This window comes from Drosophila virilis, chromosome 2 (genome assembly GCF_030788295.1).
Source record: "Drosophila virilis strain 15010-1051.87 chromosome 2, Dvir_AGI_RSII-ME, whole genome shotgun sequence".
In the NCBI taxonomy this organism is placed as follows: Eukaryota; Metazoa; Arthropoda; class Insecta; order Diptera; family Drosophilidae; genus Drosophila; species Drosophila virilis.
The window spans coordinates 32,376,264-32,396,572 of NC_091544.1; the positions used below are offsets into that span (position 1 = coordinate 32,376,264).

General features: G+C 40.6%; 1 protein-coding gene across 11 annotated transcripts in view; it reads right to left on the reverse strand.

The window, feature by feature from the left end:
* Window positions 1-20,309, reverse strand: part of pum (pumilio) — a 231,356-nt gene that overhangs the window by 25,378 nt on the left and 185,669 nt on the right. For 8 of the 11 annotated variants that reach the window (XM_070207245.1, XM_070207247.1, XM_070207244.1 and 5 more), the window contains one exon: window positions 11,282-11,323. The exons of the other annotated variants lie outside the window; for them this stretch is intronic. In XM_070207245.1, the coding sequence (XP_070063346.1) occupies window positions 11,282-11,323 (42 nt within the window). The remainder of the gene's footprint in view (window positions 1-11,281; window positions 11,324-20,309) is intronic. 11 annotated transcript variants of the gene reach the window in all.

Below are 20,309 nucleotides of genomic sequence, written 5' to 3' on the forward strand. Positions count from 1 at the left end.
ACCCACCCCTGTTAGACTACCCCCGCAGGCTACTTAAAAAAAAGAAGTCAAAAAGTAGCTAAAAAAAAACAAAAAGAAACAACCTGCAAAGTGCGAATGTTCCGGGCTGAGAGGGGCATGTTGCGCGCTGAGGCGTGTTGCAAGTTTATGAAAAGTTAAACAGAACTTAAGCAACAAACGAGGCAAAGGCGGGCAGGAGGTGTCAGAGAGAGAGAGAGGGGTCGGGGGCTGTTTGTTGGTGTTGATGTAAATCACTTTCAGCGCTTGGCGCCCAACTTTTTGCCCGCTGCGGGTTGCCTCAAAATTTATGCAAATGTGTTGGTTGCTCGGTTGTTCTCATTGTTGCCGGCTACCTGCCTCTAGGTGGCTTCGGTTAGAGCGCCACCTGGCGTTGGCAATTGTCGTTGACATTTTCACCTGCTTTTTGGCACTATTTAGCTCACTTTTCACTTCTTTCGGGCAACTTTTTGAGCTGGTTAAATTGTTTTTAATAGGATATTTTCTCAACACGTTCTTAGGCAGTCAATCCCACAGTCCCATACCCAACTCTCTAGTGCTCAGGGGTGATAGGGGGGTCTTCTGTTGGGGCCACTCCGTTTTGTGATTGGCAGTTTCTGTGTTTAGTTTTGTGCACATTCTCTGTTGATTTATGTAGCCCCGCGTTTGATAAGTTTCTGACATTTATGACCCAACGGGGCGGGGAAAGGGTGTCGGTGGTGAATGGGGTGTCACGGGTGTAGTTAGCGTCGTATTGAACTTGTTTGCCCAGAGATAACGTGACAGTTAATCGATGAATATTGAAATGCTTTCTATTTGGTTTTATGATTGCCAGCTGACAGCAAAGAGGTGTGAGCATGAGGTAAGGGGCGCGGCACTTTTATTTGAGGTTCGTTGTGATTGTGTCGAAAAGGTCGCGCGAGTACAGTCACGGCGATGATTGTGGTGTGCACGCAATGAAATGAACTAACTTAATTCACTTGGGCAAGTTTTATTCCAAAACAAACAATTCGAGAAGGTCAAGTTAAAGGCGGGGAATGCTAGCGGGTGAACGCTAAGAACTAACTGTGGCAACTGCCAAGGTAATTGCTCAAAGTTGTAGAGTATTTAAATAATATTTTTCTTTTGAAAGAAAATTGAACTCGTTCTTAATAGTTGGCAGTCAGGCATGTAAGTGTATGTTATCTATAAAAAACAAAATTGTTTTTTAAGTTTTGAGTACTTTCCGGTATTTTTTGTACGCCCCAGAATTCATTCATGGAAAACTCTGCTTAGTTGAAAGGGTATAAAAAGCTAGCTTGCCTTTACATATTTAATGGAAAACTCTAGACTAAATTTGGTACAATTTAACTGTATTTCTGCGAAATCCATTCAAAGCACTGCAATTATGGAGGCGGGAGTGAGAGAGGTAGGGTGGGGGTCCCACTAAAAAATCTCATTCCACAGAACACATATGATATACCATTTTTGCCGGTTCATTGTAATCTGGCGGATAGCGTAAAATGTAGCTGGAAATTATGGCGAGTGAATGTCATAAACTTTGATTTCCTGTCGCGTCGGAATAGAACGACACGAAAAATGGCGGCCACAGCAGTTACAGTTATAACGGTTAAAACCCGGTTATAGCCGCAATTTTTATGTCTGGCTAACACGCACAGTCCGTGGGGGCGGAGGTGGGGCCGGGGGCAGTGACGGGTTTAGGGGCCTAGTGCTCGTTGAAATGGCCGTCTAAATCGACTGCGACTACTATTTAATTTATAAAATGCCCACACACAAAACACATTTCACGTACACACAAAAGTGAAAAACAAAAAAAAAAAAAAAATAAATAGAAATGGAAATCTTTTTTTTATGTCTCGCTTCGGTTAGAGCTTGAAAAATGTAGCAAAATGCGTCGAATAAAATGTTGACTGCACCTACAAAAAAAAAAAAAAAATGGGCGGCATAAAAAATATCTATTAAATGCCTGACGCTAGCGTATGATGGAATTTTCATGTTTCTGAAATAGTCTGATGTACAACAAGAGAATGCAAGCCAACCTCCCGAATCTTTCTCCCCTTCGCTTCGTGTGCTTCATGTGTTAGTGCATTTTTTGCCAATAGAATTTTCATGGATTTCCGTGCGGTTTTACAGCCGAGAGAAGCTGCAAAGCTTGTTACATTTTTAATTTATCAACAATATGCAAAACGTTGCGGAAATTCTGGCTGACCGTTATGCAAACGAATCCCTTTAACAGTACTTACAGCATGAACAGTTACGGGTTTAACATTTATTATATCGGGCCATGAACTTACCTAGAAAAAGAGAGAGCACACAAATTGTGGATCAATATTAGGCGAGAGCAACAGTGTATATAAAATGTATGAGAGAGTGCTTAATGTTAGTCGGGGACAATAAACTTTTCATATAGTTTGAGGTATTAAATACAAAAACTACTTTGAAATTTAATATAGCCCGAACTTATCTAGCTTAAATTAACCTTACATTGCCTTGTGACTTTTCCGAGATGGAGATACTAAATATTAAACTAAATATTTATTTTCTGACTTAATAGACTTCCCAGACATACAGACTGTCCTCCATGCTCACTTTATACTTATCCTACAACATGCCTTATCGACTCACAGCTTTATGCCTTCATATTCTCCATGGCCACTTTAAGATACAGGCGATATTTTCATTCCTAGCACATTGCCCTAACAAGTTCTCCACGGTCAGTTTACAGATAAACCTGCATCTTTTAGACTGCTCTGCAGGCGGCCTCCATAGTCACATCAATTAAGTGAAATACCCAAATGAATTATGCGTTGTTCTTATACATTTGTTTTAATTGCAAAACTGAGCAAAAGCCACTCCTGTACTCAACTTCCACTGGATAATATCTAGCTTAAAGCATACAAATTACCTTACGCAGTTGAACCTTAACCCCAACCTCGTAGCGTGTTCAACAGTTGAAATATTTGTCTATAATATTTCACGAAATAACTCAAGTAAATGCAGCAAATTGCAACAGAATCCAAACAAATTGTGGCACAAAGTCAACAATTTTTTGACTGGCATAAAGTGTGGCAGCAGCTGTCAAATTGTATGTCTGTGTGCGTGTGTGTGTTGCAGTTGACAGCGCACAAGTAGTAGAAGAGGAAGAACAGGCAACGATCGTCGTGATAAAGACTGTTGCATGCGTACTATAAAAATCATAAAAATAATAAAAATTCAACACCTTTCGGAATGTTTATGTATTGCCATACACACACACACCAATACACTCACACCCGCACACTAATCAACACGCACAATTATCAATTGTTTTGCCAAGCATAAAATTGCGCATACGCCGCGTGTGCCGCAACGCTTAGCAATTAATTAACGGCGCTTGTTAGCTGAGTTTAGTTCATAATTTGCCATGTTTACTTTTGTTTAATATTTAATAATTATATATTTTTTGCTATAATTATTATTGTTGTAGTTTTTGTTGATTTTATTGTTGTTGTAGTGAAGCCAACGAACCATTCGATGTGAAAGTAGGAAATTTATTTGTGTTCAACTTTAGTAATATTTATAATTATTGCGATAATTATTCGCATATAATTTGATTTGTTGCAAGTGCTGTAAGCCACGCCCTACTGTGGCAGCTGCCGCCTCTCACACATGCAATAATCATGTGCAGTCCATGCGCTGCTTATAGGGCCCAAATGCAATCAACACTAATACATGCAAAGACCACATACATAGACAGACAGACAGACAAACAAAGCCCTAGGCTTATATATGTGGCATCGGCCGCAGCGTAATCAAAACTTATGTCTCTGGTCAGCTCGGTTCAGCTTTGGTCGGCTCGTTCAATTTTAATGGCCAACAAAATACATTTTGGCAGCAGCCACAGGACATCGCACTCTCAGACTCTCGCACTCTCTCTCTCTTGCTCTCTCTCTATCTGCTGTGTTGATAATAGTGTTAATTATGCGCCTGTCAATATGCCAAACGTTGCACAGCCTGAAATATGTTGCATGCAACTGCAGAGGCAGTCAGGCTAGCTGGCTGGCAAGGACATGCTGTCTGGGCCAGCCTCAACAGCTGCGCACACTAATTGAAGTTTGTATCAAAACATTTCTGCAAATCAAAAGAGCTGCATGCAAGACCCCACTCCAACCTTCCGGTTGAGAAATTTTTGCAGCTGTTTGACTGCAGGCCACAAATTGCAACTGAACAGCAGCAAAAGACAAATAAACAATGAACCTTATTTGAGACTCGATGCGTATCAGTTTTTAATCAAAGTTCAAACTTGAGCAATTAATCTGAAGTAGGCGCTGCTTGGGCAGTGCTTGGAGTTGGCCGAGCTGGGAAATTGCCAAGCTAAGCGCATTATAATTTGCATCACATTGCAACGAAATAAGCCTTCAAGGGTTTTTGCTAGTCCGAACCAACTGAACGCAAATCGAAATCGAAATCGAAATGAAATGAAGAATAAATTAGTTGCCCTAGGACAATTTTTGAGGAGGCTCAAATGATTGAAATCAAAAATAAATAATGAGAGAAGGGAGAGAGAGAAAGTTGATGGAGGAGCGGGCAGGCAAAGAAAATTAAATTTTTAACATAACTTAAAGGCTTTCTTTAATGCAGTTGAATAGAAATCTGATTATAAATCAATTTTGCTCACAGACTTTCTTCATTAAATGCCAAAGTACTTTAACGTATCTTTAGTTTCCGCTTTACAATCACATTATTTCTATATAAGAGCAAACGCAAAGAAACAGATAGTTAGATAAACCTACTAAGATGTCACTATAAAAACTTTGCTCAAAGAACTTTATATCTGACCTAAAAATAGAAAGTGAGGAAAGACACATGGAGACAAAGTCAAAGACGTTCATTTGGGTTTTCTTTCCAGAATTTCGTTAAGATAAGATAAAGAGGAAATTATTCACTTGTCTTTTCTTTTAATTTAAAAAATAAGGATACATTAGAGCTTTGTACTTAGCGGTTAGTTTAAGAAAAGCAACATTCCTAATGGCAATATACTCAATAGGATATTAGTTTCTTTTTATGCGGGTTTTCGGTCAAAAATGCATAGTTGTGCCTGGGCAACTGTTTTATGTATTTAATACCATTATCTCGAACATATAGCACGTGGAGGCGCATACATATTTGAGTTGGGTTCAAAATACATTAATGCCAGACAATGTTGTTGTTGCTGCTGCTGATGCACACAACAAAAACAGTCGCCATTTTGTATTGTTGTCGGTTATAAAATGCAATTTATGGCAGATAGAAGTTTATAGACATGTGCGTATATACGAGGAGTGTGCGTGTGTGTGTGGATTTGTGTAAAATAAATTTCAAAATTGTTTGAGCTTTGGCATTTGGCAGCTGACACATGCGCCCCAAAATAATATACTCAATGCATATACGGGCTTTGCCCAATTTCCCAGTATATGCCCGAAAAGTTCATTAACAACAATAACAACAACAAAGACAACGACAACGAGAAGAAGAAGAGCGTAAACCAATTTGCTGTTTGCGCAATTTGTTGCTAGTTTGACAAATGCAATCAAATTCATTTATGCTAATTAAATATTAAATGCGACTATCAATGAATATTTCACCAAGTGCGCTAATGTAAAATGTAATTTAATTGCAATTTTAAAATAAAAACGAAATGTGGGCAAGCGAATGAGGGCGTGGTTGGTTGGCTCTAATATATTATTTTTAATCTTAATGCAAATGCAAAATGCAGCGCAAAGTGGGGTCAACAGCGATAATTTGTTGTTTTTGTTGCTAAATGCATATGACAACAAATTGAGCTTTGCGATAAGATTTCCATATTGTTAATATCCTATATTTAAAAAATAAATAATGCATATATATACTTACACATTTTGTCGAAAATAATAAAAGACAAACTATTCTAAAATCCAACTATTCATAATGCATAATTCGCCTAGCACAAAATTTGTATCTGCCTCTATAAATTTAAACAGTCTTCCCTTTTCACAGAGATCAGATCAACTTTATCGTGAGCACTTCGAAATACGTATTTGAGTAGAGACTTGACAGATCCAAAAAGAAAATTGGCTTTAGAAAAATTGAACCTAAAATCTTAATGCTGGTATAATGTCCCTGCCTTTGATCGTGACAACTTCTGTAAAAGTCATCAATTAGTAAATATTAGAGTCTCTTGCCTTTACACAACACTGTCGGTTCGTGTTGAGTAAATAACTTAGATTTTTAACAGCTGACATGCAGCTGAGTCGATGTGCAAGTAGCGTTGCACAAAACTGAATGTGTCAGCCAGTCACAATAATAAATTACTTTTGTTTAAGCTTTCAAATCTGTTTTTCATTTAAGCTCTGCTTAATTTACTATCATAACATACTCCCCCCCTTCCCATACCATCCTTTTCTCTACAGCACATTACTCCCTTTCATTTGGCTAACTATATCACACGTCATTTGCTTTAAATGTTTTAAAAAAGAAAAAATGTAGCACTGAAAAAACAAATCTCATTGCATTTGACATCATTAACATTTCTGGCACGCACACACACTCGCACACTCACACACACACTCACCCTGCAAGCTGCACTTTGTTCTGGCTGCCGCCTAATTTACATGCAGCGGGCAATGGAAAAATATTTATGCACAATTAAATCAAGTAAAAGGCAAGGAATAAATTTGCAGCTGTGGCTGCCACATACACACACTGACACACACACGTACACATTAAGCAGTTGGCCATTTGGCTGTGCTAGGGAAAAAAAGAAATGCAAATGACATTTAAACCAAAATGTGAATGCGACTCTTCCTCTTGGCTCTGCCTCGTGCCTCACCCTCTTCTGCCCTCTGCACTCCACTCATTTTTCACAATAAGCCACGCAGTTGACCCACATTTGGCATCTCGTTCACTCTCATTCAGCCACATGCAGTCTCTCCTTTTCAGCAACCATAAATTGGTGCTCGAGTTTTCTTCTCTTCTTCCTGATTTGCGGCGATTTCGCGTTGAGTCCCTGGGCTTAATGTGCATTAAAAGCATGTGTTCCATGTTATTGTTGTTCATCTGGTTGTGCTTGTTATTATTCCCATCTTGTTGCTGTTGTTTTTGATGTTGTTGCTGCATTGCGCTAATTAAGTGGCATTATGTGTGCCCTGGAGCTTTCGGTTAGCATTTCCTTTACTTCAACCGTTTTTCCGCTTTGTTCCTTTTTCCCTTTTCCTATTAATTATTTTACCTTGGAATTTTTCTCGTTCTAAGAATTTCATAATTTCCCTTTGGAATTTTCCAGCTAGAGTCCGCTTTGGCACATATTTCGTATCGCTGCGGGTTTTGTGCGTCAGCTTGTACAACATTCTAATGAAAATTAATATGAACTCCACGTGGAATCTTAGAATCCATTGCAATAGACCTTGCAGAAATTTGTTTGATTTGTTACGTCTCAGACTTTCAAAAGCCAAATGAAATTGGCTTATAGAAATAGTTTTTGATAAATTACACTTTGAAATTTGTATAATTTAAGCCTTTCCTTTTCCTTCCCAAAACGTATGCTATGATTTTTAAAGCCATTTTCAGCTGTTTCTTTTGGGATATGCAAATTAAATGCGGTGACAAATTAGGCAAATTAGTCGTAAAAATACGTGCTCACACACTCTCACACACACAGAAACATGCGCACACGCACACACCAATAAAATGACAATATCTAACGCTGCAGCAGGAACAGCAACAAATTTTCCCAACGCATTTCAAATGCAATTTTGTTGTTGTTCCTATTGGGAGCATTTGCATGCCAATCGGCAACAAATTAAAATGGCTCAAGCTAAAAATGAAATCGCATTTAATGACAATACACACGCACAGACACACACACACACACGCATAGGTACACACATGCGAACATAGCCGTAGTTATTAACATGTGTTGGCTTCTTGTTGGTTGGCTCATTTCTGTTCGGGCCGAGCTCTAATGTAGTAAACACAATAAAAGCGTCAATAGGTTAACAATGGCGACATAGCCAAATCTAACTACGCAACCCCCCACCACACCATCCGTCCCCTCCCCAACTAGTCTGTTGTCTCTTTTGTTTGTCTCCAAAAAGATCCACCAAAATGCGTTGAATTTTGGTCGCGTTGCAAAACTAACGAGCAACATTGTTTAATGATGACAATCATTAGATGCGATAATACAAATGCAACGCAGCTGGAGATGTCAGGCAGAAGCCAGAGAAAGAGAGAGAGACAGGACGAGAGAGAGGGTAGTCAGTGTAAGGGAGACAGACATCAAACCAAACGTCCTGCTTTGCCTGTTATTGTGATGACAAGAGGAATATCCCAACCGAAATGTGACTAAAAAAATGTGCATGCCAATGATACATGGGCATCTAACAACAACAACAACAACAACAACAATAGCTAAAACCAACGTCGGTCGGCTACAACTGAAATTCTTCAAAGGACATACATTGTACACCATGGCACAGTGGTGCAGTTTGTATTTTTTTGACACTCAAGTACTCCAAATTTGTAAATATTTAATATTGAAAATAATATTTTTTGCATATATTTTAAAACTTTCAAAATATTGTTTTAGCATACAGTTTAACAGTGGCTTAAAAAACTGTAAGCCCTCGGCTGCTACTTAGTTCCTTGTTTTCATTTAATTTGTATTTTAAATAAAAATTTAAAAAATAATATAGAGGCTTGAAATAATTTTTGTTAGTATATCCATTACATTGGGACTACAGTCTTGAAAAGTTTTGACCCCCTAATCATTTCAACTCAACTGCTTTCAAGTTGGTTTAAATTGCCCTTGCACCACTGTGGGACTAGTGTCTATCGCTTTGGATGCATGCATGTTTATAATGCATGCGCTTGGCTGTCTGGGCGTGTCAAATGTGGGCGTTGACAGCAGCTACAGCAGCAGCAGGAACAGCAACAACAACAATGACGACAACACTGATGACGTGCGGTTGTCATTAGAGCTGCTGGCGAGTCGGAGACTGTTGTTGATGACGTTGTTGGTGGCGCCCCCTAGCAACCCGACCAGCCGCATACCCTACACCCCAACTGCCCAACTCCCAAAGCAAGGCCTACTGGCCCCCATATGCAATCCCATTTGCAGCGCTGACCGCTGAGCTTCCTCTGTTGTTTTGCATGGGTTCTCGCTGTTCCTCTTGCTGTTGGTGGTTGTTGCAGTTGTTGTCGTTGGGTGTTTGTGTCGTCGTCGACGTCGCCATCATTTTAGCTGCGTTTCGTAACTAGGGCTGCGCCAAGTGAGGACCGCACAGCGACCGAAATGTATACAACATGAACAAAGCGTGGAACTGTAAGGCTTGTGGCATTGGTGGGCGACAACCCTGGTCAAGCTGGTGTCCGACCTTTTATTAAGCGTTGATTTCATGTCCGCATCGGCCCGTCTGCTTTAATTTTGGGTTGCGGCAACATAGAGAAATTATGCGCAGGCTGTTGCACATTGTGGCAATACGAGTTTATTTCTACAATAGAGTTGTTGTCTCTTTCGAGGGTTGCCAATGCACGCGATGCGTGCGCATAATTGGCACCCGCCATTAGCTGGAGGGCGGCAACAATTTTACATTTCTTTCAATTTTATTAATTTCCGTTCTGTTATAGCTAAGCTTTTGACTCCATGTAGTGGGTTAGAGTTGGGGTTAGACAGAAAATCTAATCTCAAATGAATTCGGTTTAAAAAGTTAAATCGTAATGTAATGAACCGGCATCTTCTCGTTTGCCAGTTCGATGTTCACCTGCCTTAGTTGCGCAGGCTTACGACGCCACGCCACTTCGGTGTCGACTCTTCCAAAACTATGCCTTTATTCACTCGGGATTTATTCACCCAATTCTACTTAAACCAATTCTACTCAACTTTGAAGTTGAGATTGTCATAATTGATTAAAACACGGGCAGTATTCTGCTTTATTCCCTGATCCCTTAATACAGTTTCCCTTGTGTTTTTGATTACCCTAGCTGTAGTCTCGAGAAAGATTTTTTGTTGCTTTCCTTCCTTACCATTGGACTGCCATCCGCATTCAACTCTGATGATTTACATATTGTGGGCCAGCCAAACAAATTGCATTCTTTTTTATTCAAATCCCAAGCCCGAACTCTCCATAACATGAAAACATTTTAGGCATCTATTGGTGCACTCTATCCGCCACTCCGGTGTCCGTAATGGCATTTTGATGACATTTTTTGCATGTAAAAATGTTGCCAATGTTGCAAATATTTTGTTTTATGCATTGCAACATATTGACAGTAGGCAACCATGGCCACTCGGCAGCACCCAGTCCCACACTGCCGGCGCTTAGCTCTCAATTATCCTGGCAATTAGAGTGACCATGTAAATAGATTGGGTAATTTGATGGGAAAGAGTGACCATTCGCTTTCCCATTTAATAGCTGATTTTCAAAGCTATTAAATGTTTGAGCCAAATGCGGGCCGGGAGTGGTGGAAGGCAATGGCAGGGTTGCCACAGCTCAAAAAGTGAGTTATCATGCAAGCACTTTTCTAATTACGATTTCGGGTGCAGCATCTCTTTGGGCGGGCGGAGTGTGTCAGACAGCAGAGACTGGAGCCAGGGCAACATTAGCCCGGACAGATTTCCCTACAGGCCAAAGGCTTTATAGCGTTGTTGTTGCTGTTGCTTCTGTTATGGATGCAACTTTAAATTGCTTTCCCAGTGAGTTTTTCTAGCAGCTCCCTTCTCTTTCTCGCTCTCGCTCTCTTTCCGTTTCTCCCCCTCTCTAAATCTCCCGGACAATGCAGATGAGCCTCTGACTTCTCTCTTCCCTCTTTCTCGTTCCTGTGGGAATCGCATCAGTGCTCTGATTGCGCATCGCTTCAAAATTTCACAGAGGCGAGCCCCAAAATGCCTGAGTGCGTAATGCGTTTTCCGGCACTAGCCTCATGGGAGGGGGAAGGGGGGATGGGTTCGTTGTGTTGTTGCCACGTCTGACGATATGGTGATAAAGTGCAGACATTTGACAAATTAACTGCTTTGCGTCGGAAATGTTGTTGCAACATTCGACGGGAGCAACAACAAATTCGCTGCTCCCCTCATATCAGCAGCCCCCTCCCCACTTTCCCGTTTTCCCGCCCTCAGTATCACCATATCAAACAGAAGCCAAACGCAATGCACGCTCTGATTGATTTATGAAGCCAGACAAGGATGTGCACGTTGAGCCCCAAAGGTGTTAGACTACAGATAAGCGAGTATTAACCAATAAATACTTTTAAACTAAAGTTAAAGACATATGGAAAATAAAAAGTATCTTACTTGATTTTGACTCAAAGCAAGCGAAAGCACGTCGTCACTTACCTAAAAATAGATAGAGGAAAATCAAAATTAAAAAAGATTTCAATAAATCAGATTATCTTATTAAAGCAAATAGTTATAAGAAAATAATAAATTAAATTCATAATATTAATAATAATCAATGTTTTCGGAAGAAACGTTTACGAATGCGACACATAACAGAATTGCAAAAACAAATCCGCCTTTAAGTAAGCGCTTAAAGGGAATGTGAGAGCGGAAGAGAGAGCATCAAATAGGTAGTTTTCTAAAGAGCTGGTGCCCAAATCAAACGGTTTTCTTAAGGTAAAACGTTTACGAAAGCGAGACAAAGCGGAATTGGCAAACAGCTCTGTTTACAGACAATGCAGCATTAGAGGTAATTTAATGGCAAGGCACATAGCTAGTGAAGGTCTTTTCAGGCTGAAATTTAATATATAACATGAAAACGAACGTCACAAACATATAGAAAACAGCAGGATAAGGCTATAATATAATGTGTGGTGACAATAAGAAACTGTAGCATATCAGCAGGCGCTCAATATGTACGCACATATGTATTAAGTCGTAAAATGCACGCTTAGCACACGCACACGCACACGCAAACTATTGAAATTGCTTTATAAACAGCAGGGCGGATGTGAGGGCGACGCTATAATTTCAAGACTAATGCCATAGCCACAAAAGCTGTTTCCCAAAATATCAAAGCAGGTAAGAGAGGGTGCGGGGGCAAGGGGTCGGCAGTGCGTGAGTGACCTTGGACCTAGCGCTGGTCGAAATTACAGTCACAGCACAAACTTTGACGCATGTCAGAGCGGGGGCAACATCGAGCAGACGCGATGAGGTAGACAAAAGCTCTTTGAGGCCACACACCTGAGCTGAAAAGTGCGGGAGGGTCACACAAGATCCTGTTGGCTACTGTCGCGTCACGAACTTACATAAAAATCAACAGTTTATGGCCAACGCATGTCCTTGAGTGGCAAAAATGGCAGCAGCAGGCGAGCAGACCTGCCCCCACAATCAGTCCCACAGGACATGGCAAAAGTTTTCGTCTGGCTTGCAGCGCAGGTCCTCTGCCAAATGTCTTGCCATCTATTTGCATTTTCTATTTATTTCTTTATCCCTTTGGCAAGCCGAATCGGCGGCACTTGAGTTTGGCAGCCATTAGTGGCACGTCCTTGTCCCTGTTGCCCCCTCTCCCTAGTTCCTCCAGCGCGTTGTTTGTTGTTTCTGCTGTGCCCAAGTCCTGTCCTGGCTTGGCCTGTTTGTATCTTCCACTTTGGCACTCATATTTTATTAAGTAGCAAAGTTGACAGGGGATTTGAGGCTGGGCTGGCCCTCGCCTCCGCTCTATGCTCGCCCTTAGAAGTAGATCCAAGTGGAACTGTCATTTTGTAGAGTAAATATTGGTAATTTTTATTGAGGACTTCGCTTGATTCTCCCCATATTGCCTGCCGGTCTAACCCATACTAAGAAAAAGAACTTTTGCCAAATTACAAACATTTAGTATAAGGTGGAAAACCTGAGCTTGAACCCAAATCAAGGCTGAGAGCATTAACCATTGAGCGAAAGTGATTGCAACCAGAGAATTAGAAACATATTTCCTCTTTTTTTTTGCTTTTTGTACAACCCCTCCACTGCAACCCGACCACCCCCTCGTACATATTGTTAGGCAACGCATCGTTGGGCCCAAAAATTGTGTGTGTTCGAAAATCCAGCAGACCGTAAGAGACAACATAAGCGATAACAAGTATTTTTGGGCGGTTGCTAACGGGATTTGCAAGCAACCACCCCCATGGCGAGAGGGAGGGGAGGAAAGACAACCCTTGAGAGAGCTTACTTTAACCTCTGAATGTAACCATGGTTAAGTCAGGTGTTGCTGCACGCCACTCACAGGCAAATTGCCAATGGCTAAGTGAATTTCGTGCAGGGAAATAATTGTTGCATACTTTTGGGGTGACTTTCAGCTAAAAGCTGGAAGAAAGAGAGTCCAGTTGTGAGCATTGAACTAGCAAGCGAAAGATTACGGGTTCAAATCCGGCAGTAGTTTTTGCCAGTTGTCCTCTTTGTTTATTAAATTTCCTTATTTGCGTATGCTACAGAATAATTACTTAAGCATATGTTGATATTTGCTTCACCCCAAGCGAATATCAATTTAATTGAACGTCTTTTTGCTTTAAATTGTCAATAGATTTATAAATCAAGCTAGCGCATAGTAGAACTTCGACTCTGATATTCATAAATATTTCAAGTGCTTTTGGCACACATCATTTAACTCGGGCCAGTGCTCGGCTCTCAAACTCAGGCAAACCTGTTCAAACAGCTGCCTTTCAATTTCAATCAGCACACAATTCAACGCTAATAGCTTTTCCAGTTAGGAAAGCAGGAAATTTGCAAGAGGTTTGGGGCTTTTGCTATTTACTTTTCACACAAATTGTTATAAAATATTTAAAAATCATGCTCGAAGCGGCTCTGGAGCCGCAACGAGCCTTGAAAGCGAGCTTTGAGTTGGGGTAATTTTTTTTGCCAACATAAATGGGAATGAGAAGGAAACAAAAATAAAATGTAAAGATTTTCAGGCAGCAGCATTTCAACGGCTTCCGTTTTAGATGGTGCGCCTCTTAAATATGCACACATACAGCATCAATTTCAAAAGTATGTGTGTGTGTGTGTGTGTGCCTCTGGAGAATTGAGGCCCATAACTATGTACATATGCATATATAAAATTCTATATACGTTGTTGCTGGCATACGCATGAATATTTAAATTCCAGTAAAAATAAATTGCACAAAATATTCATTTCAATTTCATTTTTGTTATCTCGCAATTTATTTAGTTGATATGCATTTTTTATATCCCGATATTTACTATATAAACCCATTTACATAAAAAATTCTATATCAGATGCATCCGTGTATCTGCAACATATCTCTCCTACGGCTTTAGATATCAGCTTTTTTGTTTCGTTTCCACTGTTCCAAATACAAATAGAATCTAAGCAAACGGAAGCTTTGAAAACTTGATTTGTAAATTCTAAAAAACCTTTTTTTTATATGCTTAAAATATTTTTATAAAAGAGCCGCTACTTTAAAGTTTAATGTACCATTCCGACGTTCCATCGTTTTGTAGCACACACATGACAATTGTCAAGGGCTTAGCTATAAATCTGAATGTGATACCTAATATGTTTCCAATTCCACTTAATAAGCTAAAAGACACATGGAATTAGCCCATTTTAAAAGCCTGTTTAAAGCTGACACTTGATTAACAAATGTGTCACGTTTCATTTGCATCGTTTCACATTGTGAAATGGGACAAATTAGGCATGAAAAGCAATCAGTTCGGGTGGTTTTCCTGACAAATTTGGCTTAGCTCATTTGTAAAATGTGTAAATGTTTATTGTTCTCGTGTCACATTTTTGAAGCTTTGGGGTAAAACAATAAAAAAAAAAGCATACGTTTTATTATTTTTGGGGGCGGCGCTGGGTCCGTGGCACGTCTCAGTCATTTCCATGCGATTAGCAGGCTCAAAAATCGGCAATAAACTGTTATAAATGGCCTGACAACATTTTATATTTTTCCCATTTTGAATTTCTTTCGCCGCAAAATGGCGTCGCGCCAAAGTAACGGAAAAGGAAAAAAAAAATATGAAGTCGCCGTCAGACGCAGCCGCTTTTCAGTTTTTTTTTTTGGCTAGTGGAAAATCAGCTTCCGGCGTCTTTTTATGCGCTTCCCTCTCGCAAGCAAACCTGAACAAAGTCTGCAGTTGAAACAAATTTAATTTTCGACTTTTTAGCGGCTGCCAGACAAATAGAAACAAGCCGCAAAAGCCGCCAAGAGACGCCTGTGGCTGACGCGCAGCGCGCCTGCTGCTTTTGGCTTTATTTTCATTTTTATTTTTTTTAAATTTCCTTTAGCCGTCTTCATGCTGCCTTTTTATAAGTTTATTTTTATATTTTGCCCACAACTAGTAAAAACTTTTAGATAATTACATTTGGCGGCGGCGGCGGCTGTTGCTTTGGTAGCTAAGTCAAAAAGTACACAACAATAAAATATGAAAAGACCCAGAAGAAGCTTTTGGATGTACGCAAAGCCGAAGCTGAAATACATTGAAAAATGTTAATGAGAATTTGACGAAGCAAGCAAAAAATGCTGTCATGTTATCTATGGTTACTACTGAAAGTAAGGTAGGTGGTTCTAACCTATTGATGCTTGGGTACGAGTATTTTGCTTTTGTTCATAGAGTTTATACATAAATATGATCAGGCAGCATATTATCAAAATATATTGATTTTAAGACGTGATCGAGTAGATTTTGACTGTACACGTTCTTTACAGCCTCGCAAAAGTCTTTCTCATATTGCATCACATTTTATATACAAACTCGAAGACCCGCCAGAGGCAGGGCATAAAAGCGACATTTGGCTGTCAATATCTTCTTTCTTAATATTTTTGACTGTCTGTTTCATTTAAGTTTATTTTTTTTAAGCTTCCACTTAGAAGCTGATGTGCGCGCTGACTTCTGGCGTTGACTGTAAACTAATTTCATGATGGGCGCCCAAGAGTATCCAAATGCTTTGGAAGCGTCTTTTGATGTGCCCTTTAATCATATAGTAAGAGGGGGCGTATCTAACCGAAAAGTAGGAAGGAGGGGGCAGGGTGGGGCAATTATATGGAGCACAATCAATCGAGCGGCCATTTTGTAATATCCGGCTTAAAATGTAATATGCGAAAAGTTGATGGGAATTCAAAGAAACGAACAAAATAGAGAAAATACTACCCACACATGTGCATAGCTTAATTGCTTTTTACAACCATATAAATATATATATTCAAGATGTGGGTCCATAACTATTCTTCTAGGTATACATAATTGCCTTCTGCATGTTGACAAAAGGCCGAGGCAGACAAAGGGAGCGGCGGCAGCTGCTAGTGACAGCTAAAGAAAATGTGGAAAATGTGAGTGATAAGAAAGAGAATAGATAGTTATAGCCAAGATAAATAGAAATAGAACGGGAAAATGCCACCTGGAGTGGAGCAGCGGCTAGGGCGAGGGGATTGCAGCTAGGCAAATGTGGTCGAGAACAATTCAACTTTTAAGCAGGCAACGACCCGAGAGATGAAATGGGGGAAAGACTTGGAGAAACGATGAAAATGCATGTAAACGAAAATAAAGATGAGAAACCAAAGTTGATAACCAGTTGCAAGTTGCTGACACATGCCACACACACAAACACACACACACACACACACACAGGCATACACGGGACACCAGTTAAGCAGGCAGCACAATAGCGACAACAATAGAGAGTGAGTGAAAGAGAGGAGTAAGGCGAAAAAGAGAGGGGGGGAGGGGGTATGCAGACTATTACCGTTGTTGGCAGCAGCCGCAACAGTTCACATGGCTCATTTTCAACGGTCAAAGGAAGCAGGATATACAGGATATATACACAACAGCAACAGCAGGATATGCCAGGGCAGTTTTTTATGCTGTGCGTCTTTTGGGTCAGCTACGCACACACACACACACACACACACACACACACGCACTCACACACATAAATCTGCTGCATGAATGAAATATGGCAAATGTCATTTAACATGACAACTTGATGATAATAATAACAATAACAACAATGGGGGCAGGGGTGAGGTGCGGTTATACCAAAAATCTTGCACAGAACGTCACACGGGCAGCTCCTTTGTTCGCACAGACAGCGGGATGACAGGGGGGGTGGCTTGGCATGTGACAAGGAGCAAACAGAAAAGGTGAAACGACAATAAACTAAAGCTTACGAAAAGAAAAGGCGACCAAAGATTGAAAACCCAAGATAGAGAAATAAGCAGAAAAAAATATGTTTAGATAAGCACTAAAAGACCAGAGATTAGACGGAAGTCCAGATTAAGCACAAAGGCAGGGGATTACGTTATGAATGAGGCTTGCAGAGACCAGCATATTGAGAGTCAAGTATGCTTAAACATATAATATAGAAAAAAGAACATATAATATACATATAAAGAAGAAGAAGGCGCTCTCTCACATAAGTATTTTGAACAAGGGAGCTTTCAGTATGACCGTGTGAAACTAATTTAAAACAAGCATTTTTTATAGAATGTCATTATCAGAACATAAGCGCCTCGACTACTTCATTAGGCACAGAAATCATTAGATTCGGCACAGGTATCAGTTACCTGTTCTTGGAGAAGGGGCATTCGAGCCAAATTCTGTCTGGGAACGGAGCGTTTGTGCGTTTGTTATTCCAGCTTATAGTTTCTCTCTCTCTCACTTTTGCACACCCACTCACTTTCGCTCCCACCCAAAAAGCCACAAAAGCACATTTAGTGTAAACCGAGTCGACCGCAAAGCAATTGATATGCGTGCAGCAGTCGGACACAGAGAGTGCGTGACAGGTAGAGCTAGATACAATGAGAAACAGTGGCTGCGAGACGGCGAGATGCATTAGAAGCCGCTGGCACACACACCCACACACAAACACACACACACATACGCATGTCAGTTGCAGGCAAAGCCAAAGCTAATGTTGCACGAATCACAGCCGGAAATGTGGTTACATAATCTAGAGAGCGACAGCGAGAGATAGAGAGACAGGGCAAGAGACAGCGAGAGTGGGAGAGCGTGCCTTAGGCCGTGAAAATCTGTTGCCTACTTCTTGGCACATTATTCATTTTTATCCGTTTCGGAATATTTGTGCCATGCAAATCGAGAGCCTGATGGAAAATGCCGAATTGTTGCTGTGGAAATTTGGCTAATTCTTATGAATATTTATTAATGTGCGCAATGCAATGGAAATGTGCCCGAAAATATTTCCCGAAAAGTATAAAAAATAACACAACTGATATCGAAGCAGAGTGCAAAGCTGTTCAAAACAAAATCATTTAGTAGTTTTGATTTTTACTGGGAATTGTTGAAGCTGGACTGATAGAGCATGCTAGTAGCACTTCTGCGTGGGTAGCCAGATCGTCGTAAGGTACTGAAACAGGGACTCGAACAAGAAGCAAACAACAATTCAACATCCGCTGCAAAAAAACCGCAATGAAATTTCCGGAAGTTGTGCATAAAATGGGCTATGCATACGGAAATCATCAACCCCATGGCTGAGCACGAATCACGCCAGAGCTTCGCCAAAGGGGGGACAGTAAGGGGAGGGAGGAGTGGTGTTGGGGGAGAGGGGCTGCAGCAGCTTGGCCATTATGGTAAAAGGAGGCGTGTTGGCAGGGGGCTGCACTGACCAGCAGCAACAATGAAATGACGTCAAATGAAATGCCAAAAACAATGCGAACGGCTGGCTGCCAACTTCCGGCGAGCAGAGAATGCAATGTTGAAACCAGAGAGAGAGGAAGAGGAAGGAGAGAGGAAGAAAGAGAAGCATAATAATGATACGGAGAGAGAAGGAGAGGGAAAGGGGCTGCTGCTGATGATGATGACCTTCAGTTCTCTGCTGCTCAGTTGACCAGAAAGGAGCTGCGAGTGTCCTGGCCAAGGGGGTCGGGGCTCGGGGGTGGAGGGTCATTTTGTTGGTGTATTTTTTGTTGCTTTTATTGTTTCACATTTCTGTGAAATTTAGATGCGTGGCTGAACTTGGTTCATGACTCATTTGATTTCAATAGCAACTGTTCATTTGGCAACGAAAGTATTCAAGAATCGAACAATAGAACCAACACGGCGGCTCAACGTTGCTACACAATTGCCCAACAGATTAGGCCAACGATTTATCGATAAATGTGTCCGACAATAGGGCGGAAGTGTTGGAAAACGTTGAGCATGGAGTGTTAGGTGCGTTGCAAGCCCTATTTGCTTATTAGTTGTTTTCGAATAAGTTTCAACATGATTTTAGAATTTATGAAGTATTTGTCTTGATTGAATGACTGATCAAAGACTATTAAATGAAGTATGTCATGATTGTATTATTCTAAAATTAAAAACTGTTTCTCGTGATTGACTAACTAACTAATTGTTTGATTGACTGACGTACTGATTGATATATCATAAATTTGTATCATATTTATTATATTTAAGACCATTTTTACTGAGTGACTGATTGAAGGTCTAACTGATTGATGAACGACGCACAGAAAAGGTTACATGAAAAGGGCAGGCAAACTTAATGGTTGATGTGCAGCTGTTGAACTGATCTAATCATAATAGATATAAATATGCAAGTTGAGGGTTTTTCCCAAGTGGGCAGCTGGCAAAGAGCAAAAACCAATGCCGCAGCCCCCGTCCAATGATGAGCTTTCAGTTTTAAGCGCTTTACCAGTTGGTTGCGCTGCATTCCGCAAATGTAATGCGCTTTGCCCGAAGAAGCCTAGGTGGAGGATGCGAGGGGCTGGCAGCGGAAGTTCTGGACAACTGGGCAGCTAACCGAGTGATTTTAGAGTAGAGTTTGCAATTGAAACTAAACACGGAGAGCGAGAGAGACAGAGAGACAGTTGCTAGGGATTAGGATTGAAGGATTTGTTGGACAGGAAGACTGCAAGGACAGTGGGACAGCCTGACTGACAGACACAATGGGCCACAGGACATGGCACATAAATGTTTAATAGCTCGAGCAGAAAATTAATTTTTATATAAAACATTTTTGAAAAGGCCAAAAGACAAACGATGAGCGATGAACGAAGAACGAAGAACGTCGGAGAAGCCCGCAAACAACATGTTTTACATAATTCTCTGCAAAAAGTTTAAACTTGATAAACAATTTCATTTGAAGCAGATGCTTAACAGCAGCTACAACAACAACAACAACAAATTGTAATAAAAGGAATTTCCCTTTCATGTTGTGCACCGTTGGGGACGATGCCTCGTTTTTCTTGCTTTGCGCCTTCAATGCTAAAACTATGCTGCCACTTTACACACACAATAGCCGCACACACACATGCACACATTAACATGACGCAACAAAGGTGCGTTGTCGTATACCCCGAAACCAATGCGCTGCGCAGCAAAATATGCTATGATTTTTTCTCATATACCCTACATCTTTTGGGGTGTATTA